This window comes from Pholcus phalangioides, unplaced genomic scaffold, assembly GCF_987345545.1.
Source record: "Pholcus phalangioides strain wild (caught in Gottingen) unplaced genomic scaffold, Ppha-v1.0 ptg000013l_1, whole genome shotgun sequence".
In the NCBI taxonomy this organism is placed as follows: Eukaryota; Metazoa; Arthropoda; class Arachnida; order Araneae; family Pholcidae; genus Pholcus; species Pholcus phalangioides.
Window position 1 is genome coordinate 2,945,701 of NW_028301606.1, and position 27,573 is coordinate 2,973,273.

Consider the following 27,573-nt stretch of genomic DNA (forward strand, 5'->3'; position numbering starts at 1 on the left):
ACCCCCGACACAGTTTCAGACCCCTCAAGCGGCCCACGAGACATTTATATATGTCTTAAGTTGCCTGCGGCACATTTCCAAATAACTCGTGTGACTTAACAGTCCTAATTACTTAAGCAGCCCGTGACACGTTTCCAAACCGATGAAGTGGCACACACTCTCGTAAAGGTTGAGCACCCTTGCCATAAGACCTGCTCCGTACCTGTTTGAAACACTTAGCATTATCGAGAATAGATTCTGATTACCGAATACTTCCTTGGGATAATAAGTACCCCTAAAGAATCTGCGAAAAGCTACATGTAGCCTCAGTTATGGAAATGAGTTATTCCTAACCCAAAATCGGAAATTCCTACCGATTCCACAGCGTCAACGAGTGGTTTCGGTTTCATTTGAAATATTACGCACCTTTATATTCTCGCAGCAAATGACTTTGGGCACGGGGCCACCGATAAATTAAGAATCTCGGGATATCGTCGTAATGCCTTTCCCGTGGAATTTGATTATCCGGGATACAAAATTGGTGGGTTCCTTCCTTCCGACCGCCATTCAACTAATTAGTTAGTAGTTGTAGTATAGAGATCGTTTTCATGACTCATCAGCCGGGCGGGCTTCAACCAATCAGGTTTTCGGAAAGCCTTGACGGAAGCCCGTGGTCTTATCAGGTTTTCGCGTGGGCAACGCCAAATTAACACCGGACAAATTTTCCATTTGCAGCGTCTTAACGTAATTAGGTCCAAGCGAGAAACTAACAAGAGATCCGCCATCCCTTGCGCGAGATTCTCTCTCTCTCTCCTCCTCTTATTCTTATTCTTTGAGAAAACTTTTGCCTCTAATTGCTGTGGAGGAAGAGGAAAATAATATAATATAGGAGAAAAAGGTGGATAGATGATGCTTCTCTGCGGTGGCACCGATGCTGATCAGTTGGAAAAACTAGATTAATGATTTCTACCTGTGAAAATATATCAACCTCACTTGCCGGAGGTTACATTTTTCCTGTAGCTCCCTTTTTCCCACCTCTCGGATAAATATGTTCCCTCATTAGATATTTTGATAAGGTGCAAATTGCTTCTGCACAGAAGTTTTTAATATGCTGCTCTCTAGAGAATCAATCCCGTGTTAAAATAGGTATTGACTGAAGATGATGTTGTTATCAAAGAAAATTGTTTTTCCTCATTGTCTAGATCTGTGTCCCCGTAATTGGGCAATATTTTCCGGAAAGAAATGGATCAAATTAGGGGGGGGGCGGGGTGTTCATAGCTTATAGTTACGTACATTATATAGGACCCTAAGAAGGAGGGGGATAAGTTTTTTGTTTTTCAAAAAAAGTTAGGAAAACTTTTGCCACCCACTTCTTTCATGTCTTAGACATTTAATTAAACTTCCTTAAAAGTTTGACAAAAGATCTTTTACAAAACTTGAAAAAAAAACAAAACAACAACAAGCAATAACCCTGTTGGTTACATTCGCTCGAACATACACCGCTCGCTTCCTACATTGGTTACATTCTTCAAGTTTTAAAAAATAAGTTTTCTAAAACTTTTAAGGTGTAATCCTGGTTTCAGTCATTGTTTAGCCATGGCTCCCCAGGACAGTCTTGAGAAAAGAACCACTTCTTAGCATTGAATAGGCACACATTGATATAGACAGATCGCCGAGACGTCTCTAGGAGCCGCGACGCACACTTCGGGATACACTACTCTCTGTATGATTATCTAAAATGTCTTTATTCAGGGGAGCAATCAAGCTTAAACATATAAATCCATCTTAAAAATATTCATTCATTGCCAATTCCTTACTTGCGTGACATATACTGCAGAGTTCGGTTCCAAAAAAAACATAAATCCCCTACAAGGAGTAAATGAATAGGAATATACTATGGGAATTTAGCTAATCGGGATATTATGGCCAATTGAAATTGAAGGGTAAAAGCGGTAAACACTGTAAGTGCCAAAAAAAACCAAAAAAAAAAAACAAACACCAACTAATTTTACAGCTCGTTAGGGATGTTCACATTTGCGACCCCTTGAAACGCTCTTTTGAAACATTCAGAGGGCTACAAGGCATTTTTTTACATTGACAGCATTATAAATCATTGTTTATTTGATACTTTAATATCACGGTATTTAATTAACGGTGTTTGATTTTTTGGCACTTGAGTGTTTACCCCATTTATACCCTTCATTTAATTTAGTAAAAGTAAAAGATATTATGCTTTTTCTTCTTGTAAAGAAGATCTTGATTATGATCTTATTAAAAATTCTCAATTTGGTCGCAGTTTTTAAATGATAAAACAATAACGGATATTTAATTGCAAAGCATGCTACATTGTGGCCGCCCAAGTACGCTTTAAAGAAAATCAATTACTATTATAGAGAAACATTCCATAAAACATATACAAAATCGTAAGAAGAAATTGGAAATACCATATCATTAGAAAATCGTTATTGCATTGAGCATTCTTGAAAGCATGGGACATTATTCGAATAAATTGTTGCATGAACATTGTTTAAGAAAACTGATCATACAAAAACCTAAGGTTCCGTAATTTTCTAAGTTTTAGTGTATTTTTGACTGCATATCAAATAATTCATTCCTTCACTCAGCGTTTTAAAGCCCCTTCCAGCTATACAACATTACACAGAACCATAATTTATTGAAGAATAAATGATAAAATTACGATAGACCAAATTATATAAACTTCAGCATAGAGTTAATGAAAAAAAAAAATCCTATTTTATCATCACATATTCAAGCCATAATTATTGAAAGAATATTATATCACGTCTCACACTTCAGTAACAGGATTTCCATCATTAAATTATACTCACAGAAAAAATCATAACAAATTCAAAGAATATTCGCGAACATGATCATACAGAATAAACACAAAAAAAATTTCAACATGGTATCCATATCTTTTTCCATTATTAAAGACGAATGTAGAAGAAAAATAATTTTACGCAAAATAATTCTATGCTAACTTAATATAAAATACTAAAATAAAATTATACGCAAAGTCGATAACAAAGTTAGAGAAAGATATAAATTTATTTATTTCTCAAAAATTCCAATATTTTGTTTCCAAAAAAAGACAAAATCAATTCCTTGATAAACAAACTCAAAATTGTATTTTCGGAAATTCTATGTATTGATGGGAGAAACCGCAGCTGCGTTTCTCGTGGATGGAAATTAAGACCCACATACTATACATATATTTTTTTAGTTCTTCTTAGATTTTATTATTATTTCAATTTTTTTGCTCTCTCGTTTTACGGAAGCACGTAGTGTAGGCTAGAAAAGGAAGCCCGATGTCCGTCGCTATCTCTCGTTCGCATAGGAGTAATTTTAATTGCATCTGAAGTTCATAAAACTAATTTTCACCGCCGAGTTTCGCTGGAATTTCACTTCCAGGAGTTGGTTCATCCCAACTGCAACAAGGATTATTAGTTTCCAGGACGGAGGAAAAAGGAACAGGAGGTGGATAAAATTCTTTTCCGCCGCGCCGTCCTGTAACATTACGATTTACGGTTACTCTCGCAACATTTTCCAACTGCTTCTCTCTCTCTGTTTTAATCCTATCTCTCTTACTACGTCAGTCCTCTACGATATTGTGTCTGTTTCCAATATATCGGTTGCCAGGGCATTATTTCTTGTTCCTCTCTTCTCTCCCCTCCTCCCTTTTTCGTTTATAACCCTTGGTTCGGCACCGTGTTGCTGATAATTAGTTTCAAGCGATAATTAGCGGCAATTACCTCGAACTACGGCGGGGAACATTGCGAGAAGTTTTTGTTCTCTTGGGGTAGATTTTCGTGATGTGGAGAGAGAGGGAGTATAAAACTATATTTCGATAATTCTCTTTGATAATGAACTATGTATTTTCTGGCTTGACTCGCCTACTAATATTTGATAATATGATGGATATGGATTTTTGACTTCTCTTTAATGTGTCTCGAATTTTAAGATTTATATCCGGTGTGTGTCGCATGGAGGAAGATTTTGTTTAGAGATTATTATCAGTCCGTTCCCTTTTCGTATGATATGATAATTACTTCCGGTAATTTTAATGAGATTTAAGTATGCGGTAATCTCCGGAACGATCGGTAATAGAAAAAAGATAACCGAGAATGCGGTTGTTGCTACATTTTGTTTATTGATCGAGTAAAATACGTACAAGAACTGACATAGTAAAGTAAAAATGTCCGATATAACGAGAGCTTACAATCATAAGGAAAATTGTTGTTATATTGTTGTTGTCGTTTGAATGTGAATGCCAATTTTTTGCTCTATCAAGTTATAAATTGTTGAAAGTTGTTGCTGCCGCTTTATCCTTATTAAAATGCAAACACAAAGGCCACAACAAGCAAAATGTCCAACGAGGTGGCTGAAAGAAGAAAAAATATGGATGCCAAATTTAACCAAAATACCTCAACCCAATATAAAAGCATATATCACTAAAAAAAATAATTAATGCTGTATATTACACTACACATAAAAAATATGATAACTGTCTTATCTAAGTATGGATAGCTTCTCGGTTTACCCCACTGTGTCTATCGTACTTATTTTTAAATGTGTCAATTGTGTTAAAATTCATGACCCCCAAGGTAACCTATTCCATTTATTAACAACTATTAGAGAAAAACTCCCTGCGACACCATAATCAACAGTTGTCCCTTACTAAATGGTACTGGTGTTCCCTTCGTTCCAAGCAGTCGAGTGTCGGTGTTATTAATAATTCATGGTCCATCCTATCGATCCCGTTGAAAATATTGAACTCTTCGATCATATCCCCCCAACGCCACAACTGCGTCTCTACATCTACATCTTTCAGATCATTTCGAATAAACGGAACTTCAATCGTGAAATTGATTTTTATTGCTTTCTTGGACGTTTATTGCTTTATTGGACGATTAGTCCAGCCGTGCTTCTAAACGACTTTATACAAGTTCCGGTCAAATCAGCCCCGACTTGTCACTTGTAGGGACAAAAGTTTAAAAACACCACGTGTGTAGTGGTGAAGCCTTAAAATGCGAAAGGAGGTAAAAGAGTGACTTTTCCCGTGTCCAGTCTTTCTCAGAAGTATTTTAGAATATTTTGGAATTTCAGACCAAAAGACAGTTTACGAGGAACATTTGAGGTGATAAGTGGCATCCTTTATTTAATTTAGTTTGATTTTAGTTAAATTTTGAAAAAATAAATAAAGTAATGAGAAAAACTGGTTTTTTTTTTCAGAAATTTCTGACGTTATAGCAGAAGTTTTAAAATTTTTAACTCTCTATAACCAAATATATATATATTTTTTAATTTTTAACATCATGTCTTTGACAATCACTTGCAAATCACTCGTTATAGTGAGATTCTGGTTATAAGCCGTACTCGTTATATCGGATGTTTACTATATTAGAAAGAAAATATTCTTCACTTTTATGTTAAAAGACATTTTCTTTCGATGTATTTCTCCTATCTTAAAGCTCGACAGCTTCTCAACGTTTCGCTATTAGTCCGACGAAATAGTACGTAATTTAATTTCGTATAGCAAAACGCGTCAAGGAAAAAAAAAATTTTTTTTTCTTCCCCAATTTCTAGCAGGAAGAATACTTTCATTATCTCACCATCTAATGAGAACCTTTTTACGGCCAGATATTAAGGACAGGAGAAGAAAATATATTCGAAGTAGCTTCCCAGAATAATTTCCCGAACCCATCCCCATATATAACGTGGAAAATTATTTAAAACATTTTCTCTCTCTCTCTCTCTCTCCCTTCTTCCAATATTTCCCATTTACACCTAAGTCTTTAGGAAATTTCGTAGGCCAAAATGCATTAACTTAATTTTTCTATAGTAGATATTTTAAGGGAGAATATTGCTCGCGCGACCCGGAGCAGCGACAGATTAATAGGCGGCAAGATTTTTTTCTTTTTTTTGTAATTTTTTCTTATTTCGCTTTTTTTTAATACTTTCATGGGAATAAGAAGACGACGTGGAATTTTTCTATGAGAAGATTAACTTCTACTAAAGTCCTAATGAAGCCATTAAGAGGAGGAAGATGTATTTTATTGTTCCAGTCTTTCTCGTTCCTTACGCCACTGGCCTTTCGTATATCCTCTGCTTCTTTTACAGCGTATCTTGGATAAGGCAGATAAAGCAATAATAATAATAATAAGTAAGACCTAAGGAATAGGGGGAAAAATCGTTTTTTTTTTAAAGAATGAGTGGAGAATATGCGAAAAATTGTCCTCCATCGGCAAATGAGGGAAGAACGACGGATGCTCTTTTGGGATTACTTAGCAATATACAATATTTTTTTGCGTGAGGTTTTCTTATTATTTTACTATTTCTTCCTTATATATATATATATATATATTGATTGTGATTATGTATATATATATATCGACGGTATGTAGTTATGTAATTTGAGGGGGGAAAAATACATTTTTCTTCCCCTGTATTTTTCTTTTCGTTAATTGTTCCTGGAGGAAAACAAATGGAGGTTTTTGCGTTGAAAATAAAGTGAATTAAGGCGAAAATTGGAGATTGACGACGGAATAAGTGTAAAATAATAGAAAAAAGCATGCGGTAGAAATTCTGAAGAAACTGTGCCTTTGGGGGAAATTGACTAATTTATAGGAAGGAATTCTCGACCATCAAAAATTGGCCCTATACGATTAGAGACATTTTCATAGAGGTACCCCCCATCATACATGTGATTATTTATATTGAAATGAGTCCTTTAGTAAATGCAACTGCTCCACAACTTGCGAGCATGACAGATGAATACGATTTTTTAGAAGACGAAATTTTCATCGAGACGGAAATGGAGATATTCAGCCAATTGTCGCCATTTAGTGTCTAATACAGTAATTCTCAATTTTTTTTGTGGCAATTTGAAACATCATAAAATCAACCATGTGTGCCATAACAAGAGCCGCAACTTGAAATAAAGAATGACTTTCTCGTCCAGGAGCTAATTTAATGTTTTAACCTCCCCTTGTGATTTTGAACGAGGAAATAGCGAACTTGGCGCCCTTCGTGGTCGAGCTCCCGGAGCAAGAGAAATCTCTGCTCTTCCCTAGATACGGCCCAATTTTGATTGCAACTTCGAAAGTTTGTAAGTCGAAGAGTGAGTAAACGTGAAATATCCTTGAAACAACAAACTTGACCCTTTGGAGAGGTGATCTCTAAATAAAAGTTAATTGATTGATACATATACATCGAAATATAAATATTTCAATTTATTCTAAAGAAAATTTTAAAATGAATCTGAATTAAAATTTCTGAAGATTATTATTGAAATATTCAAGGAATTTTGTTTTGCTAATCTTATCAGATTAGAGATCAGCGCCCTTCATGAACTTTCATCGAATTTTATTTCCACGTTACATCAATCGTTGTATTCAATTATTCTTTCAGTCGTTCTTCAAAAATTTAATTAGAAGTAAGTAAATTAAAATGATTCGTATATTTTCCGTTGGAGGACATGGAAATTAATTTACGGTCTTTTTTTTCCTCCCCTTTAAAATGAAAACAAGACAAAAACACTGGGAAACATTCATTGAGTTCTTTTATGTGTTCGTTTCTACTTTTAAATAGAGAAAGAAAAAATGCAGCATATGCTAACAACCACTGAGAAAAGTAAAGCGTTAGTGTGTGAAGATTGGAAAAGGGGAGAAAAATTATTTATATGATTAAAAAAAAAAGGAATTTTTTTTGAAGGAAAAAAAATTCTTATTTTTAAATTTTTTCCTCATTTTTCATGATTTGTGAATCGATATTTCCCAATTACATCCTATTCAAGTTTTGTTCTCGTGTTTTTTTTGTCAGTTCAAAGGCGAAAGATACAAAAAATTGTATTGGAAAATTATTTAAGAGGTGAATTTTTTTTTTAGTGCGTATGAATTTTTTTTTTGTTTAACAATATATCCTTTTTGTTGTCGCATGATTCTAAAGAAATTCAAAAAGTATAGTGAATCTACGTTATCGTTAATTTGAGTCTTCTCTTTGAGCCCACGGTATTGGAGTTTTGAGGTCATTTTGAACGGGTCCAAAGTACTGAATGCATCTATTACAGGGAGGTGATAATGGTCGTGTCAAAATATTGAATACAGTTATTATCAACCCGTTTAAAGAAAAATTGGTCTATTACTATGTGCGATCAATATTGAAGCGTCGATATGCCGTGAATACCCAGGGTGACTAGATTTCAAAAGAACGAAATCGAGACATCTATCAACTTGCGAAATGTCGCGATTCCGGATTAACATAGCAGATTCCCGCCAAATGTCAACAGTTGTCGCCAAGTATCAAGAATTCTCGCTAAACGTAATCAATTCTCACCAAATGTCACAAATTCTTGCCATATGTTACCGATTCTCGCCATATACCAGCCAAACATGACAAATTATCCCCAAATACTGATAATTAAAATAGAAAAGATAACAATAATTGTAATTATATCGTTACATTCGTTACAGATCATCTACGCAATGGCATAGTTCAAATAAACTAATTCTTTATACGGGCAAATCTCGATATTCTGTGAACCAAGTCAGATTATCGTTGTAGAGGGATTTATCGCTATATCGAGTATCGCTGTAGAGAGGTTTCACTGTACTTTCTTACATTACGTGTTCCCTCTTACATTACGTGCGTCATTACCATAAAAAAAAATGTAAAATTAGCACTGAAATATTTCTGAACTATCTCAGAATAATATTAAATTTATACAATGTCCGATTTAGGGCTGAAATCCTCCGACATACCAGGATGTGATTTTTGAATTGGTCACCAGTATAGGATGTGTGATAATGTTACTACCAAAGCCTGAAGTTGACCACTTCACAAACTAGCCGGCTCAGTTGTCCGTAATTCGGGCTTTCTCCAGGATTTGGCTGGTCCCTTAATCGATCCCTACATATCTCTACATCTATCTTTTTGATTCGGGGTCACCGCCACATTGGCGCATTTTTTGTGGTAATTATGATAATTTATAATTAGCTATTCCATAATTAATTATGGTTAGTTATGTCAACTCTAACAATATCAAAGGAATCTGAATATTGATATTTTAGTGATCCCATATCTAGGGATCGACGTATAAAGGCGGACAAAATTTTGGACATTGGCCGGATCAACTGGGTCAGCCAGTTCGCGAAGCGGCCAATTTCGGGTTCCGGCAGTAACATACGTTATATAAAACGCAGTGCATTTTTTTTTTTGGGCGGTGCACATTACCTTCACCAAAAACTAAAATATTACGGATTTTAGCTGTAATATGATTAATGCTTACGATACCCGGTGGAAAACCTGATGTGGATGGTGATCAAATTCCGCTAAAATTTGAACGGACGTATGAGGCGTGGAATGAATTTCGAAGAGTCGTTAAAATTTGCCGCTTGTCCTAAAAGACTTTTCTTATAATGGATGTCCATCTCCAAAATGATAAGCCTTTGTCATTTTATGTAGCTTTTTGTGTGCGTGTGTGTGATCAAGTGTCCACCTTCAACATTTCTTGCACGTTCTTCCACTGTGTCTTTCCATTTCATCATTGGAAAAAAAAAAATAGACTTTTATTCTTTTCTTATATACCCTGTAGAAAAATGGAGGCCGTCTTCCATATAGCGTCCGGCCAAACATTAGAAGACCAGTAAAAAAAAATTGGGGGGGGGGGAGAATCAAAAAGCCGGAATCGTATCCCTTATTGGGAGTCAGCTCGTAAACCTGTTATTAACACGCCAATCCATTAAGTGTTGTGTGTTTTTCCAAATGCCCTACCACGAAGTTTTCTCTCTTTTCTCTTTCCATGCGATACATAGTACACGTCCTCTTCTCCTAGTACCAACGTGGCCGACCACTAATTTTCTGATTAGAATAAGAAACGCATTTTCAGATCTCGGCCGCATCGCATCTCGCTCCCCACGTTTTCTTGCGAGCTAACTTGCCATTGCTATTTGCCACCCTCCCCTTGCCCACCTTCATCTAAACTTCTAAATTATACAGGTAGCGCCCAGGGAGCGCAGATGTTGTTTCTAGGGCTTTGATTGGGCCTCATCAACTTCTAGTCCTTTGCAGTTACATGCTTTTCTTTTCCTAGTCTTGAAACTATAATGTTGATGTCTTGGGGGGGCGGGGGGTAGTGTGAGGTGGGGCTGATTGCAGAGACCCCTTTTTCTCCCCCCTCCCCCAATCCTATGTATCAGAGTGTGTAATATATAATATATTTTTTTGCTATGCGTTTAATGTTCGCCCCAAGAATCACGTTGATCGATGTCCATTGATTAGAGTTGCGTGATCGTGGATTTTTTTTTAGTATTTATTTCGCCGCCATTTTTATTTGTTGGTGTGGGGGGGGGGGGTTGGAGGTTAGTGTCCTCTCATATGGGAGCTAATACTAATTTTACCCCCCTCTTTCTTTCCCTGCACGACTAATTTTTTTCCTTTCATCTTTCACTTCATTATGTATGTCAGTGGGCGGTGACCTCGTCACATTTTGGTGTCTATGAGTGCACGCCTTCATTTTTTGGTGACGGACACTCCGGTGTCTGGGACACCCAGAAAGCTGTCAGCAACAGCGTGGAACACCTGGATGGCGCCGCCGTTGGCCAAATGATGGATTAGATGGATAGAAATAGTAAAAAGAAAAGAAAGAGAGCTTAGGAAATGAGTCTTTGCCTGATGATTCTAGATGAGCTAAATGGTAATCAGCTATGGTCCTTTGTCCTTCCCGGATGAAAATTTTCAATGGATCTTGGCGTTAAAGGGTTTTCCCTTCTCTGAAAAATGTCAACTTTTTTTTTTTCTTCTGTATCGAGGGCGAGGCACTCCATCAAATCAGTATCCAGCTGATATCAGCCCTTTTGAAAGCTTCCTCTCGCAAATTCAAAGGCCATCAAATGTTAATGAATACCTGGTGCAGGGCTACTGGTTATTCATCGGCTTGAATGATTTCAGGAAAAAAGTAGGATAATTATAGGACCCGAGACCCCGAATGGTTGGTTCTTCCAATTTCATTATGTTTTTTATCCGAATTTCGATTTACCGTAATCTAATAGAAAATAAAAATACAAAACACCAATGCGAGTTTAACCCCTTTTACGATTACGGACGAAATATTTCGTCCAAACGCCAGTGGAATAAATTGAATATCCAGTTCTCTGTGTTTTCTTTTCTCTCTCTCTCCCCATCATCGCGAAGCTTCATTGTAACCCTATTATTTGAAGATGTTTCTCCCCCTCCTTTTATTTCGATACTCCTGTAAGTGGTTTTGTATAATGTATCTTGCTACTATATACATGTAAGAGCAAAGTAGCACACGTAGAGTGAGGCTGAAAAGAGAAATCCACTGTATATTCCTCTTATCTACTGTATTATACTGTTTCTCTCTTGTCTAGTTTGTATTCCTTCCTTTTCTTCTATTTTTTTCTTTCCTTTCTTTCTTTTTCCGAAGTGTTGTTAGGTTAGGACAGGGTTGCCAGATTTTATCGCCGATTTATCAAATACATAGATCATCCGACTTTGTTGCCAAAAGCTTGTGAGAGAAGGGGTTGAAAGTTCAAGTTCTAATGCATGCGACATTCAAGAGCAATATTTCCAAACTATTGCAAGATGACATTTCTACCGCCCACGTACTAACAATATTGCAAAAACTACGGCTACAATCTGTCAGACTTTACTCCGAATTCTACCCTGATTAATACATTTGTGGCTGCCACATCCACGAGGCTGACGGGGTTGAAACTCAGGATGATTTTAGTATTTTTCTCAACAATATAAATATACTATAGATGGTCCCCTGGAAAATCCTGGCCCAGGGGCCTGCAAATGTATATGTGCAATGTGGCGTTTTCTGGACAGACAGATTTTATTAGGTACCATTATTTTACAAGTTTAGTGCTTAAGGTAATGCAACGTTTCTACCTGAAATTATGTCATTTCTGATAAGCGGTATGTGAAATTTGGTTGAAGACCAAGGGTTGTTAACCTTTTCGAGAAAGCGGGCCACAAACTATTGGATTTGAAACTTGTCAGGGGCCACTTTAAATGTGCCGCGGTCACTAAATGAATCTGTGAATGTGTCGCGGGCTGTTTGAGGGATGTGGATCTGTGCCGCGGGTCACATAAGCGATCAATAAACGCTTCGAAGACTGCTTAAGTGATCTCTAAACGATTCGAGGGCTGCTTAAAAGATCAGGAAATGTATCTCGGGCCACTTAAGTGGTTTGTAACAGCACCCCAGTCCACTTTAGGGAACTTTAAATGTTCCTCAGGTCACTTTAATGAGCTATAACAACACTCCAGGTCAGTTATAAAAAAATTATAATTGATCCGGGAATGTGCCGCGAGCTGTTTAAGGGATGTGGAAGTGTGCAGCGTGACACTTAAGTGATCTGTAACAACGCCCCAGGTCATAAAAATTTTATAATTGATCCGAGAATGTGCCGAGACACGCGGTTGACAACGCCCCACTTAAGTGATCTGTAACAGCTTCCCAGAGGGTCACTTGAGTGATCTGCAAATGTGTCGCATTGCACTTGAATGACGCACAGTGCTTTTATTATTTGATATCGTATATAATGTGCCTCCTTAATTTATTTTTATAAATTTACCGATCACCCCGAGGGCCACGGGTTGAGCATATATGCTATATAGACTATGCTTTAGGTAGTAATTGATTCTTTTCTGAATTTTCCAGCATTCTCAATCATATAATGATAAAGATACAGTACATTACAGAAGAGTCTTCCAAACTTATTTGTCTCATCTCCCATAATTCTCCCCTCCTTCATCTCCACTAAGTCAATAATCCATGGAACCCAATGCTGTATCTGCAGCTTCCACTACCCAATTACCCGTTCCTTTCCACATCGCCCACTTTGAGAAACATTTCATTATTATCACAACAGGTTATTAGCCCACCATAGAGAAAATACTTCTTTTTTTCCCCCCTGCTTTCGAGGGGTTTTCTTTGTGTGGCAATTTTCTTCTATTACAAGAACATTTCCCGTTGCAACATCAAGTTAGAGGTAATATTCCTTTGGGAAATAAATGAATGGATATGCAGTGACATCAGTTCCACACGATGATTGATCCGCACAAGCAAAACAATCGTCGCAAATTAGGCTTTTATCTCTCGTGAGAGCAGGTTGAGTCAATATTCGGCATAGCAGTAGCAATGAATTGTTGATTGGTGTCACGTAATCGCTTCTATTAACTGGTCAATTGTAATAATATTAATGTCAATGCTTCATGAAAATAGATGCAGATATGGATAGGAGAATTATTTACCAACATTTTCGTCCATTATAATTATCACTGTAAGTATTACAGTATAAAATGACTGAAAAATAAGAAATACACACATGTAGATCTTATTGGAAATAGATGAAATGTGCGAGGCATTTACAAAAAAAAAAAAAAAAAAAAATCAGCACATAAACTCATTATTTTAATTAAGATAGTAATTGCTTTCCGCTCAACCCCTTCGCTTACAAGGTATTGGCAAAAAAATCGGTTGATGTTTATTTGAGGCATCGGCGACAAATGTGGTAACCTTCTCATAAACTAACTGCGCGTTGGAAAAAGAAAGGAAAGGAAAAGAAACAATTGAAAGGAAAAAACAATATAATAGATAAGAGAGTAGATACGAAGTACATTTTTATTTTTATCCCCCTTATCAGTTCTCTTTCGCTCTTGCATGTATATAATAGAAATATACAGCATTTGTCGAAATAAAATCACTAATCGAGGTATGGAAATAACCGGAGGCAAATAGAATAACTTTGTTTCATGGGGTTGCAACAACAAAGCTTAGCGATGATGAGGAGAGAGTAAAGAAAGCAGAGATAACTTGTTTGAATTCATTACCTAGGTGTTTGAACGCAGTGTTACGTCCTTGACAGTAGATCTTTCAATACACTTAATAACCACACGGCCAATTTTAAAGGGGCGAATGATAGATGAAAACGCATAATTGTGTGAAATGTGGCATTTGTACATTATTTATAATTTCCGACAATTCATGAATTGTAGATAATTTAAAAAATATTTAACGAGATCTGATTTTTAACATTTATTCAGTCTATCATAATTTCTCCAAAAACCACGGAAGTCGAAAAGATATTTCAAACTTTTATACCGTCTATTGTCAAAGAGTAGGTTACTCTGAAATTATTTTTTTTTGTAATGGATGTAATTGATTGTCATTCATCTATCACGTAAAATACGATTTTTTTTGAATAGAGATCAGATAATTAAAGTATTTTTTGAAATGAAAATCTTATCTCGCGAGACATACATTCTACTATTAGTCCATTGCTATTACACCGAAGTTCATGTCTCAGCCAATTAAATTGCCACTAAAGAAAACTCGTTACAAATGCGGAATGTATTCGAACACCGTCACGAATTTCAGCAGTATCTCTATAGTTCCAAAAGAGCTTATTATCGTATCTTTTTTTTTTTTTTTCTGTTTCTGCAACATCAGCCATAGATACATGATATCATAGATGAGTTCCCTCCGGTCTTCGTCCTCTTATCATACCCGAATAGACATTGATAAGACTCGAAATCTTAACGAGTATCGCGATATGAAAGCCTCAAAAATTTCGTACGGAGCCTGTAATACGTGACATCCTCAAGAGCTGTCAAACCGAGACGAGCTTGTCATCTTCGCTGATCAACTAGACACTGACTTCGTGAGACCAGGTGCAAAAACTTAAAATGTATCTCCTATTTATTTCAGGTCCAGTATATTCCCTTCAAAAAAGAAATGCTGTCCAACCTACACAAGGGCCTCCACAGAAATGACCATCAAAATCCACGCACGTAGACCTTTACAATTTACGACAAGGGCCCTTGTTTTTTTTTCCTCCGCCAGGTAATTCCTCCGATTATGGGAAAACAATTATGGGCATATAATATTTGACAGTCTCTAGAGGGAGGGTAAAATGGGAAAAATGATACCTTACCCAATCCTGTCGCTAATCGGGGATGCAATATAAGATAAAAAAAAATCTTATTTTTCAAGGTGATTTTGCTCATTCACATTTCTGAGGGGTGAGTGGGGGAAAAGGTGTCGTCTTCTATAGTTGGTGATGGTCCTTTAGAAACTGTTCGGTGCCCATTAGCGCATTAGAGAAAGAGATAAAAAGAAATACGAAGTAAAATATAAATTTGAGGATCATCTAAGTAGAAGTCGTAAGAAGTGGACGTGTATAAGTGCCTGCTCTTCTTTCTTTTTTCCAACATGGTGGAAGAGGTGGATCAACATTTACAGTCAGTAGTGGCATAATTATGGGGTTTGCACCGATGGGGTAGGGGGGGGGGCCCAGGTATTATACATATGTATGTATAAAGGTGGGGGGGGGGGTCCTTTTTTTTGTTGGTAAGGTAACCGGTGGATAACACGCACACGCCAACCGTCTTGAATGGGGACCAGGCATAAAATCCAGCGTGCGTAAAATATCGCGAAATTTCACTTCTGTATAAATTGTTATGTGTGGAAAAAAATTTCTGAGGCGTAATAATGTACCACAATAACCAAATTACACGTTGATTTAGATGTGATATTGACTGTATCTTTTCATTTAATCATTTAAGAAATTCAATTTTTTTTTTTGTACTCTGTTGAAGGGGAGGCCGTCTTATCCATAGCGTCTGGCCTGACATTAGAAGACTAGTTAAAAAATGTAATACACTAAGATTGGGGAAACGTTGAGGACAAACTGAAATAGATGACGGTCTTCGAACCCAAATAGTCAATTTTCATTCATTTAAATTGATTTTTTGTCTAATTTAAACTCTGATGGATCGCCTATATTTCAAAATCAATTACTCATGTAAATTTTCTATAAAGAAAAACGAAAAAAAAAATTAAATTCTCCCCCCCCCCCCCCCACCATCAGCATTTAGTTTTCATCCGTATTATCAAGTACAATATTCCTTCTTAAACTTTAGAAGACATCCGAGAACGAATTGTTTTTTGGCACCGAATTGAATGGATTGGAATAAATTTTGAGAATTAGGTGTATTACATCATCTAAAAAATTCACGAACTTTCTACAAAGATGGTTCCATAGACGAAAATTGAACATTAACAATTTAAAGAATTATTATGAGTTATTCAGCTCAATTTTTTTTTTCTACATTACTTTAGTCGACCACCTGTTTTTCAAAATATTCGCAAATTTCCTATTGAAAGAAAACGCATCTAAAATTTTTAAATGTTCCCCCCTCCCTTCCAGCATCCATTTCTTATCAAAATTTTACCTACATTTCCATAGATTTTTATCTACATTTCCATAGATTTTTATCTACATTTCCATAGATTTTTATCTACATTTCCATAGATTTTTATCTAAATCTCCATAGATTTTTATCTAAATTTCAGTAGACTTTGTTTTTATTTTCAGTAGACTTTGTTTTTATTTTCAATAGACTTTGTTTTTATTTTCAGTAGATTTTGATCTACATTAATATAGATTTTCATCATAATTCCAGTCAATTTTTGTCTAAATTTCAGTGGATTTTTATCAAAATTTCGGTAGGAAAATTTTTTTTATCGAACTTTAGGAAGCATCTCTAGCGAGAAACTTTATGGCACATAATTGGATATACTGGAATAAATATTGAAAATAAGGCCTTGCCGAATTTTTCGAATTTTTGACAGACATAGTTCGGTAGAAAAAAAAATCGATTATATTTCAAAATCAATAAAATTGCTTAAAATTTTGTTATAGAACTTAGTTTTGTGTAAGGAAAAATCTGAAGTTCTTTAAATGTTTCTCCTCTCGGCATTTATTTTTGATCTTAAATTATCAGGTACAATAGAGCTCTTCTATTGAGCTTCAGAAGACATCTGGAGCGAGTTCTTTTATGGCACCAAATGGGACTTCTATTTTGGTTCATGCAAAATTCCTGCTGAATCGAAGACGCTCTCTCTCTTCTCTCTCTTATTCTTCATTCTTCTATCTTCATGATAATAACAATAGGAAGAGACTTCGCTTTTTTTTTTCCTTTACAGAAAATACTGTATAATAAAGGGAAGGAAAAGACCTGATTTTTTCTTGGGACTTCACTGGAGTATTTTTTTTCTTGAAGGAGTCTTACTTCATCTCATACCTACTGTATTGTTATATAAGGACTATCTCGCAACTTGTCTTCACACCATTCACCATCTGTTGTGAATCTCTCTTCCTATTTTTTTGCTGGTCTTTAGTTCAATCATTTCTCCCCCCCCCCCCACGGGAGGGAGTTGTTTTGGACACATGATGGCTACAGGCAACGAAAAATCTCTGTCTTCAGTGTGTTTGTTGTACTTGGATCTTCTATTCTGTGCAAGTACATATACTATACAGTTGTGAGGTTCATTCCTCGGCTTTTCACTTAGGATACAGAGGGGAAGAAAACAATTGTCGAGGAGCGAGGACTTTGCCAAAGAAAATCATCGAGAAGGTGAGGAATACAAGGGCCGGGGCTTATAGCATCTATGATCTGAAAATAATACTTTTTTTTGTTCGTATGCCCTTCTTCTAGTGCTGTTGAGAGACTATGAATAGGACGGGAGGGTTTTTTTTTTTGTCCATTCTATACTGTACTTTAAATCTCCTCCTCCTATGATTCTGTCCCTATTGTACTTTATATAATCACATTTATTCTGAAACGGTGTGGAATGAACTAGAAGAAATAAAAGTGCAGAGAATATTGAGGATTCTCTTGTACAGTTTGGGAAGTTTTTAGTTTGTACTCTTCTGAAAATGATTCTCAATTTGATTTGAGGTTTCAGAATTTTTTTTTTGGATTGTCAAGTTTCAGATTCTCGTTGATCTAAATTTAGTGCAATCTAATTCTGATAGTGATATTTTAAAAATAAATCGTGTATGAATGCACACCCGCGTTTCCATACCATTTTAATACAAGTAAATATGAGTAAAAAGTTCTCCTCCAAAAATGAACAATAATTGAATTGTTGGGAAGAATTGAAATATTTTTGGCATTTTGTGGATTACAGATTCGGGCATCTGGAAAATATTGAAATATATAAGTTGAAGTATATAAGTTTATATAGCAGCAACTACGAAGTTTCAAGTTCTACTTCTTTCGAAATATGTTTTCTATTTTCTCTATATTTCCTGATTTATATATTTTTCATAGGGTGGCAGAGGTTCGCAAAGTCTTGGTCGCGGCTAGCTGGTGACATTGTTATGTGCTTGTTTAGTGCTTTGAAGCCGCTCTCTTTAGACCAGGGTTTCTGTACCGTGCGTATTGCGCGACCTCTTTGTGCTTATAAGACGGCAAGAATGAGTCTTTACTCTGCCAGTAAAATGAAATGTACCGATTATAAGTTTAAGGACGCGGAGCTCTTCCCGCATATAATTCTATAAAAACAATGTGTTATCTACCGTTTAGAGTTCCGGACCCTTGGTTAATATCCACTGTTTTAGATTTTTCTGGGGAGTTGTGGATAAACGTCGTAATGTTGCCGCGAATGACAAAGTTTGAGAAGCACTGATACATGGGATTTGGTCTTGCCAGTCAAATACTAAATGTTCCAGCAAGTGCATCGTATATTTTTTTAGCTTCAGTCAATCGTGTTGTTCTTTCACACCATCTTTCCATGTTTACTTGAATAATTTTCGAGTTAGCAATGTCACTACACGTTCGATGATTTTTCCTCTAGTGATAATTACCCGTTCACGTTGGTATATAATTCCTATATATTTACAATGCAATCCTAATGCACAAAATGCAATCCCATTTCGTACGTCTTGACCCTTTGGAAGGTTTATATTCCATCCCATGAATACAAATCAATAGATGATCCTCGAACTTAGGACTCCATCGTGTGTGAAAAAGTGTATTTTTTTTATGCATCCATACCCCTTTCGGAAATTAATAGTTATACATCTCCGAGTGTGTTTTCTTTCATGTTCTCTTGCGCATGTTGCTCTAATTTCCTGTTGTAGCGACTCAATCCATCGCCCCCCACCCTCCCGAAACGAGGATCGGCTTCGTTTTTAGCGTTTTCGTTAATTTGTTGTTGTTGTTTTTGTTCACGTTTTCTCGAACCGGACCGGCTTCGAACGTGCCTCGTGTTCGAGATGCTTCTCCGTATAAGATGTTATACCAGGAGATGCAAATGAAAAGAGAATCAACACACACACATGCGACTCTCGAACCGAAAACTTCATCGAAGCTGCTGGTGCTGCAAAGCCAGACTTAAAATCTCGAATGTTGTGCCTCTCTCTCTATAAATATATATGTATGTATGTATGCAACCCCTCATTTAAATAAGGCTACAAATCTCGAATGCAAATTGGAATTCGATTACGCATTTGGTGCACGTTTTCCTCCACCAGTGGCCATGGGGTGGGGTTTTCGGGGTTTGGATTCCGTAGGAAAATCTTGACTAAATCAGATTTAGCTCCACTTGGTTCCCCCCCCCCCCCTTCCCTGCCTTGCCTTCTCTTTTGCTCTTGCGTTGGATAGTTCTCGGTAGCCTATATATTTGTATGTATATATGGAAAAATTTGTTTGAGCAAAATATTATTAAAAGACATTAAATATGTACTACTTCGTCCAAGAGGCTCGTGTGTTTTTATTTTGCAGAAGCAGGTTTTGTATTCGGTTTGGTCGTCCTGTGAAAAATCTTGGGATTTTATAAATTATTCATATTCGCCGACGGATTAGAAAATGTATGATAATTTTATAGTGTGTGTATTTCTCCAATATTTGGATGTAGAGCCCGGTAAGATCATGGGATTCATTAGTTAGGGATGGGTTTTCGTAATGTCATCGGATGTGATTTATATTCAAAGATATCGGGCTTTTAATTCAATGCGTTCAGTTTAAAATTTTACCCACCGGAGAGAAAGCATCGTGAGAGTAAACAAAATATGTTTGTACGTGGAAATACTAAAATAAGTGTTAGAAATGTGTCCCTGCATTTCAATGAATTTGCGTCAGAATCATGGTGTCAGGTTATGACGAAATCTTGGTTATAACGACAAAATTTCGTGAAATCCTCGATTTTGTAATGACCGAGTTTGGCCGTGTATCCACAATGATTAAACCATGATCTCTCTTTGGAAAAACATAAACAAACTTTTTTATTGGACGGAACAGAACACGTAATAAAATACAAAAGAAAGACAGATCAGAGGACAAAAATGCATAAACAATAAACAAAATCAAACAGGGTGCGATAACCCAGGTCGATAAGGTTCTCGCCCAAAAGGACATTTAGAGGTGTCGCGAGTTCGATACCCGGTTCATCCTTGCCAAAAATTTTCCTGGCACAACGGCGACAAGAACACAGAAAAAGATTACTACCACAGGGAGTCCCACAGTGAGGGGTGTTAGCGCACCAACCACTCGGTGAGTATGGAAAAGGCTGCCGTTCGGAATCGGTACTAAATTGTAGGTCCTGGTCTATTATCCCTCATGTGCAGTAAATGACCATGGTGCGATAAAAATGATCAAAATTAAATGAAAATGGACATATACATGAACCAAATTTATGACTTTCGAGGGACTTCTCGTCTTTCCAGAAGGTCAATAATTATTTATGAATTTTTTTTTCTATTGCTGTTAAAGCAACCTGTCATAACATTCTATTGACGTATAGATTTATACATTTACATCCGTATGCACACACGATAAGTTTTATAAAGTGTCAAAAAAAAAAATGTCATTGAAAATTACAAAGTAAAAAAATTGTATACTGTTCATAGTATGATCTCTTCACACTTTGATAATTAATAATCATTCAAATTGTTGAAAATATGCATATTTTTGAAATATATTCATATCCTTGAAAATAATACATGATCATTGTAAAATGGGAAAAAAAATCTTTTTAATTAAATCATTTTTATTTTTGATTATCACACAATTACTTTTGTTTACTTTGAAGTTTTTTTTTTGTTGTTTACTTCTTTTAAGCTGAGTATATTGCCGAGAGAGTTGTTTGCCTTTATCGCTGTGAAATTGTGATCGCTGCTTCGAACCCACCTTGCCGTTTGCCTGTATAAAGGCGGGACGGCCGAACTTTTTGATATTGTATTAGTGTTTCGAAAACAATACTCTTTGCAAAACCAAAAAATATTATAGTTGAACCTCATATTAGTATGATAAGTAGCTTGATACAGATTCTTTATTTTTTGGAGCAGTGTAAGTAAAACTTTTTTTGAGTAGTGTTTTGTTTGTTTTTGGCACTCGGCATTTAATTCTCAGTGTGGTTGATGATCTAAAATGCAGTGGCGTCATACAGAAACGGGTCACAGTGCTTGCAGGAAGGGGTCGAGCAACCCAAAATAAGAAAAAAATTCAGAAACCGAATTCGCCTGCACAAAGCTCTAGCTGAGCATCCACAAATCCAAAATATTTCTGATACTCCTGCTGAAATTTTTTAAGTATTCATCAATGTATTTTTTTTGTGAAGGACACACAAATTTACGCCAATGAATGTGAGGCACAATTTTGAATCGAATACACTGTTATGGCAAATGTGATAAAGCGGTTGTTATACATAATGACTGGTTGTTATGCATACTTACCAATGGCCTTGGTAAGTTCGATAAATTTATCATTTTTACCGACGAATATGCATTATACCTAAGCGTCGTAGGTAAATTTGATAAATATCAAAAACATTATCACTTTCACCGGCAATTATGCATAATAACTAACTGTCGTTGGTAAATTTTGTAAACACTTGAAGTTTATCGCATTCATCTGTGTAAATGCATAATACGCTATTGTAACTGGTGAATTTGATAAATATGATAAAAATTCTAAAAGAGTCTAGTATGTATATAGTTAGACCCTAATATAATGAAAAACTTTACAATAGTCACCCGACAAAATGGCAACAAATTTTCGATCGGCCCCCGATATCATGATACAAAACATGCATGAACTATCGTATATAGTAGAGACTATATCATATATTACGATTTATCATGTTTACTAACGAAGCTGCTCGGGTTTATGCATAATCACCGGAAAAATGATCAAACTTGCGAGATTTTCACAAACCTTGGTTATGCACAATAACCGTCTATTATGTATAACCGCATTCATCACACTTACCGTAAGATACATTTACTTATCAAAAATTTAGCGGTGCTACTTTCAAACGAAACACGCTTGGTCTGCCATCTACCGTAGAATCATGTCCCCAAGAATACAGTTCATTCCCTCCTTTTTATTTTATTCACTCTTTTCATCAAAATTTTGCTAATTCAACTTAAAAAGCAGTAATATTTGAAAGAAAAAAAAAAGAGATTCCCGAATAAAAGGTGTCTCTGGCGATTTCTTTTTCGTCGTTCCTGAATTTTTTACGCATACGTAATCATGGTTTTGAATATAAAGCGAGTGAATGAGTGCAAGAGGTCGGTCTGGAAATGTATTCAGCGGGATTAAGTACAGAGTTGTGTGAATGTCTTCTTTACTCTCGTCACCAGTCGTCGAGGACCCTCTCCAAATATTCATTCCACAATGCTTTCTTACATACCAATGGAAGTGAGGTAGGTAGGTAGGCCTGCGAAGTCACTGTGTAGGGGTGTAGGTATGCACACATGCATACAAATGAACTTTTGAGGTGGAGGAGGTGTTTGAATTATACCTTGTCTGTCTTTTACTCCCATTCTCTCCTGATCCTCTTTTATAAGAAACGTGCCTTTTTTGTCCCTTTACATACTTTCCCAATGAAAAAAAAACCAAAGATTTGCAGTGAAAAACTGCTGATATAGATGTTGTACCTATGCCTCATTTCCTATTTTTAGAAGGCACAAGTTTTAGCGTTACTAAGGAATGTTGGAGGATTTATTTTCTTTTTTATTTAATGAAATTCTTTTTAATGCTTTAGCTGAAGTTATGTTATTTTTGTTTCAGTTTTTTATTGTAATTTTCACGTTTTTCTGCATGTTCAGCGTTTTAAAATTATTTTAATTTTTTCTCTATTTATTTGTAACTTTAAAAAATATATATATTTTAGGACTCAAAGGTTTTACTAATAAAATTTTATAACTAATTTTTTTTAAATCACATTTTATTTAAAAAATCAATTTGATAATGATTAAAATTAGTATGAAAATAAACATGGAAATTGATATGAAGATTAACATGGAAATTGAAATGAAGATTAACATGGAAATTGAAATGAAGATTAACATGGAAATTGAGATGAAGATTAATTTTTTTCTCTACTTCATTTCAATTTTAATTTTTATGTCAAGCGGAGAAAGAAAAGAAAATTAACAATTAAAATGGAAATTTTCAGAAAATAAATTAATTTGATAAAATTGTTTTTTAGAAAAAAAAATTGTTCTGCGAAAAAAATTAATGTAGTTTACGAAAATTAAAGTTCATAAAATATTTTTTTCAGAACCTTTTACAGAATCTTTTACCAGAAACTAATAAATATTTTTCAATTCAAACACTCATGAAATATCTTTCAAATCTAGAGAGCATGGAATATTTTTCATATCTAGAAAGTCGTAAAAATTATATTTATATATACAGTCAAACCTCGTTAATGAGTTACTCTTGAGAGAGTAAAAACATGACTTAGTAAGCGGAGTGACTCGTTAAACGGAGTAAGTCTAACTGTGCCAATTCCTGCCTGAGGAAAATTGGGACTTCCAAAAAGTGACCCGGTAAGAGGAGTGACCGTTTAACCGGGTGACGCACTAACGAGGTTTGACTGTAAATAAATATATTTTTAAATTTGGATTTGTGAAAAGTTTTTAAATTTCATAACATTGCATAGGTGGTTTACTTATTCATCACCATTAGAAAATACTTAAATTTCTCAAACTCTAGTGAAATGATTGCATTATTACGTGATTGCCAACATAGATAATATTGAACTTTTATTATCGATTGGATTTAAATGATGTGTTCTCTTAATGAGTAATGATTTTTTTTTTTGTCATTGCAGAAGAGAGCAGGTATCGCACAGCTTACGCGTGCGAAGGCAGGCAGTTGAGAATCTCCTGCGAGCAACCGAACACAATCATCCACCTGCTCAGAGCTAATTACGGTAGATTTAGCATCAGTATCTGTAACGAACACGGCAACTTGGACTGGAGCGTCGACTGTACGTCTGCCGCTTCCTTTTTTGTCATCAAGGAGACGTAAGTATTCTAATAATATGATAGGGGGAAAAAACAGCCCAAACCTATTAGTCACAAAAACCTTTTTCTTATGCGTGGTATGTCTATTGGAAATCGATCTTGGATAGATTAATCAATAAAATAATTACTTTTAATCTCTTTTCTGTGGGGCTCGTAAAAGTAACGAGAACGATGTCACAGCATCATGTACTATGCAACATCTGAGCTTCTTTACATACTGCGTTAAAAAAAAAATTCAATTTTTTTTACACTTACGGTATTTCATATATACTGATATAAGATCATATTCGGTGAGTGATTGGTATAGGGTTGTTTGACAAGGTTTTCTAAGGCAGCGCTTGGGGGAATCCGAGTGAAATGGTTTGAAAATTCGTAGAATATTTTTAAAATTTGTATGAACTTTTATCATTTATCTAGTTTAGAAACGGTTTGAAAGTTATAAAGTCCTTAAGGTGTTCGAGAGTTATCTTGTTTTGAACACCTGGTTTTTGCATCTTTTCCAATGTAAAATTTCAACGTGATTTGGGACAGTAGGACTTCTCTTTGTGATGTAAGGAATTCCATATTACAGAATCTTCAAGATTACGGATCCACTTTTGTTTATTTCCAAATTTTTCGAATTTAAAGCAGTAATATGCCGCTTTGAGCAGTCTGATTGATATTTTCCTTTGAAAAAAAAATTAATAAAGCAATACATATGTATATAGTAACAAATAAGTTAATTTTTAACTATAATTTCTAATTTACTTATCATAACTAGTTATTCATAGGAAAAAAGAGAAAAAAAATCCTTATTCTTTAAACACTTTTTTGCTGTCGTTGGTCGGATCCGGTATATAACTTCAGAGTTTTCATAGAACATTGATCCTTTGTAAGGGATCCCTGGAACAACTAGTTGTCTAAAAGAAAAAAATTATGTGGTTTTGGATAAATTTAGACGTGTTTGCAAATCTCCATGCTTAACTGCACATTTCAGTTATTCCGATTCGTATCCGTGCTGCGCAACAACAGGCTGTGTCAGAAATTCAAAATTTTGAATTCAGTGGTCCGTGGGATTCAAAATTTTGAATTTATAAGTTTTCGAGGATTCAGGATTGGTATAGTGGTCTCAAATTTACGACTTCGATTCCTCTTGAGGCCTGAAAATTTCCCGACTACTGCCCTAAAATGCATGTATATTATTTCAAGGATTCTTCAGATTATGTGGATGTCATTTCTCTCAAGGATTCTTCAGATTATGGATATCATTTCTCAAGAATTCTCCAGATTATGGATATCATTTCTCAAGAATTCTCCAGATTATCGATATCATTTCTCAAGAATTCTCCAGATTATGGATATCATTTCTCAAGAATTCTCCAGATTATGAATTATTTCTCAGGGCCAAAAGGTTAAGGAAACTCTATTGGATTTAGATCAAAACTGGACAATGGTTTTACACTATAAACTAAACTATTTCCTAGTACCTGAAGTAGTGTTTATACGGTTTTAGATTCGAATGTACGGATTCTTGAACCAATACGACTCTCTAATACGCTATATATCAGTCAACGAGATGAGGAAAGGATTCATCCATTCAAAAACTAACTATATTTTGCCTGCTAGGTTCCCGCTTGTGTCGGTCTCAGCACAAAATCCTATTCGCTCTCTTATGGTTAACAATTCGAGTCCTAAATTCTTTTCCGATGCAAATTGAATGACTTTTTGAATAAAATTGAGTCTCCTCCAATCCTCGTTCAGTTGTAAGATTGTCTTATGTATATATTCCGATTTTCGTCTTTCTTAATCTTTCCCGTCCCAAAATCTTGAAATTTCCGTCTTTTCAACGAAAGTAATTACGGTTTTAATTCTACGAAATTCGCTGCGTGTTATTTTATCATTATTTATACAATTTTTCCTCGGAAAAAATAAGTAGTCATTTCCGTGAAGGCTAATTAAAAATTTGGATGAATTTAATCCATTTCAAGTTATATTTATCTTAGTGTTGTTTGTTTTTCTTCTGTTTTAATGTTTATTGTATCGAGGAATTTTTCCTCTCGGTGGATTTCTTGAGACGGTGGATTTCAAAAAGTCTCCCCTTGATTGTGCTTAATTTTATTTAAATATTAACTGAGAATTTTACTGATTTTTCTTGCGGGAATTCAGTTTTTAATGATTCCCGGAAGAAAACTTGCCTTGAAGGTAGGTGTCAAATGTTGCTTATAATTATGAGTCTCACCTTAAGAACTTGAAATAATTCTTAGAATTAAAACTTTTCTAAGAACAGATTAATTCAGATAAAAATTAAAAAAAAAATGTATTATATTCCAATTATAATGTCTTTATTCTTCATTTTTTGGTCTCTTGTGGGATTGAGTTTAATTCAATTTATGGTTTTCGTCTAGAATTTTTTACTTGTTCTAGATTTTAGATAGTTAATTTTGTACTAAATTTAGATTATTGTGATAATGTTACCAAATTTCCAGCTCGCAAAGTACATACACCTATGGGTGACTATATATATTTAAAACAACGGTTTTGTCCAGCCAGTCTTCGCTTGGTTTGCGCTTGACGGGAGATATTATTTGGATTTGGATAAGAGATTTGTCCAAAGTCCAATTTTCAGAAAGGGTTCGAGCTTTGGCTGACCAGTTAGCAGGATCAGAACGAAATTTCGACTAGAAAAACGTCGTTTGATGTGCTGGTGTAAGACGGTCCGGTAGGCACCAAATCAATTTTTTTCATCGCCAACGTGTGATACATGTGTGCATATAATAGCTGTATTAGATTAGCTCGATGTGATGAGAGAGAGAAAAAACTTTTTATATAAGAATATAGACATATATACATTTATATATATATCGTTTTTCCGACATGTTTGGGGAAAAAAAATGATCACTGCATCGTGATTGTGGTTTGATTGGTTGCCATAGCTAACGTGAACGTAATTATCACGGAAAAACACGCCAACGTGGCCATGATGCATGAATGCATGAACACACCCCTGTCCCACCCCTAAGGCGATGACCTCGAATCATGTCTTTCGTTAACGGACTTTGGCTAGAGATTTCCGGCCACTTCGCGAACTGTCTGGCCAAAGCTCGAAATTCAGAAATTGGGAGGGTCAATATTCAACGAAATCGAGCTATCCAATGACATACGCACGTGTTTCGTAACTCTGTTATTGATTAATGTTTCGGTTTTCACGAACTAGGTCATTATGACATCTCTGTTATGCACATGGCGGTTTTTAACGATTGATTTGTTTTTTTAACAGGTGTGGGTTGAAGAACAATTGTAGTCTTTCAGCTTCTCCTGCCTTATTCGGTGATCCTTGTCCCGGTACGCCTAAATACCTAGAAGCACATTATCAATGCGTACCAGGTAAATATTACACAATGATATTATCCGTGTGAACACTTTTATACAAATCTTACAATAGAAAAATCAAGAGATTTTG

The 27,573-nt window shown here is 35.5% G+C and overlaps 1 protein-coding gene across 8 annotated transcripts in view; it reads left to right on the forward strand.

Moving 5' to 3' along the window:
- LOC149078477 (latrophilin Cirl-like) overlaps positions 1 to 27,573 on the forward strand; it is a 309,115-nt gene that overhangs the window by 204,391 nt on the left and 77,151 nt on the right. For all 8 annotated transcript variants that reach the window (XM_089240590.1, XM_089240593.1, XM_089240594.1 and 5 more), the window contains 2 exons: positions 23,939 to 24,134; positions 27,391 to 27,497. In XM_089240590.1, the coding sequence (XP_089096716.1) occupies positions 23,939 to 24,134; positions 27,391 to 27,497 (303 nt within the window). The remainder of the gene's footprint in view (positions 1 to 23,938; positions 24,135 to 27,390; positions 27,498 to 27,573) is intronic.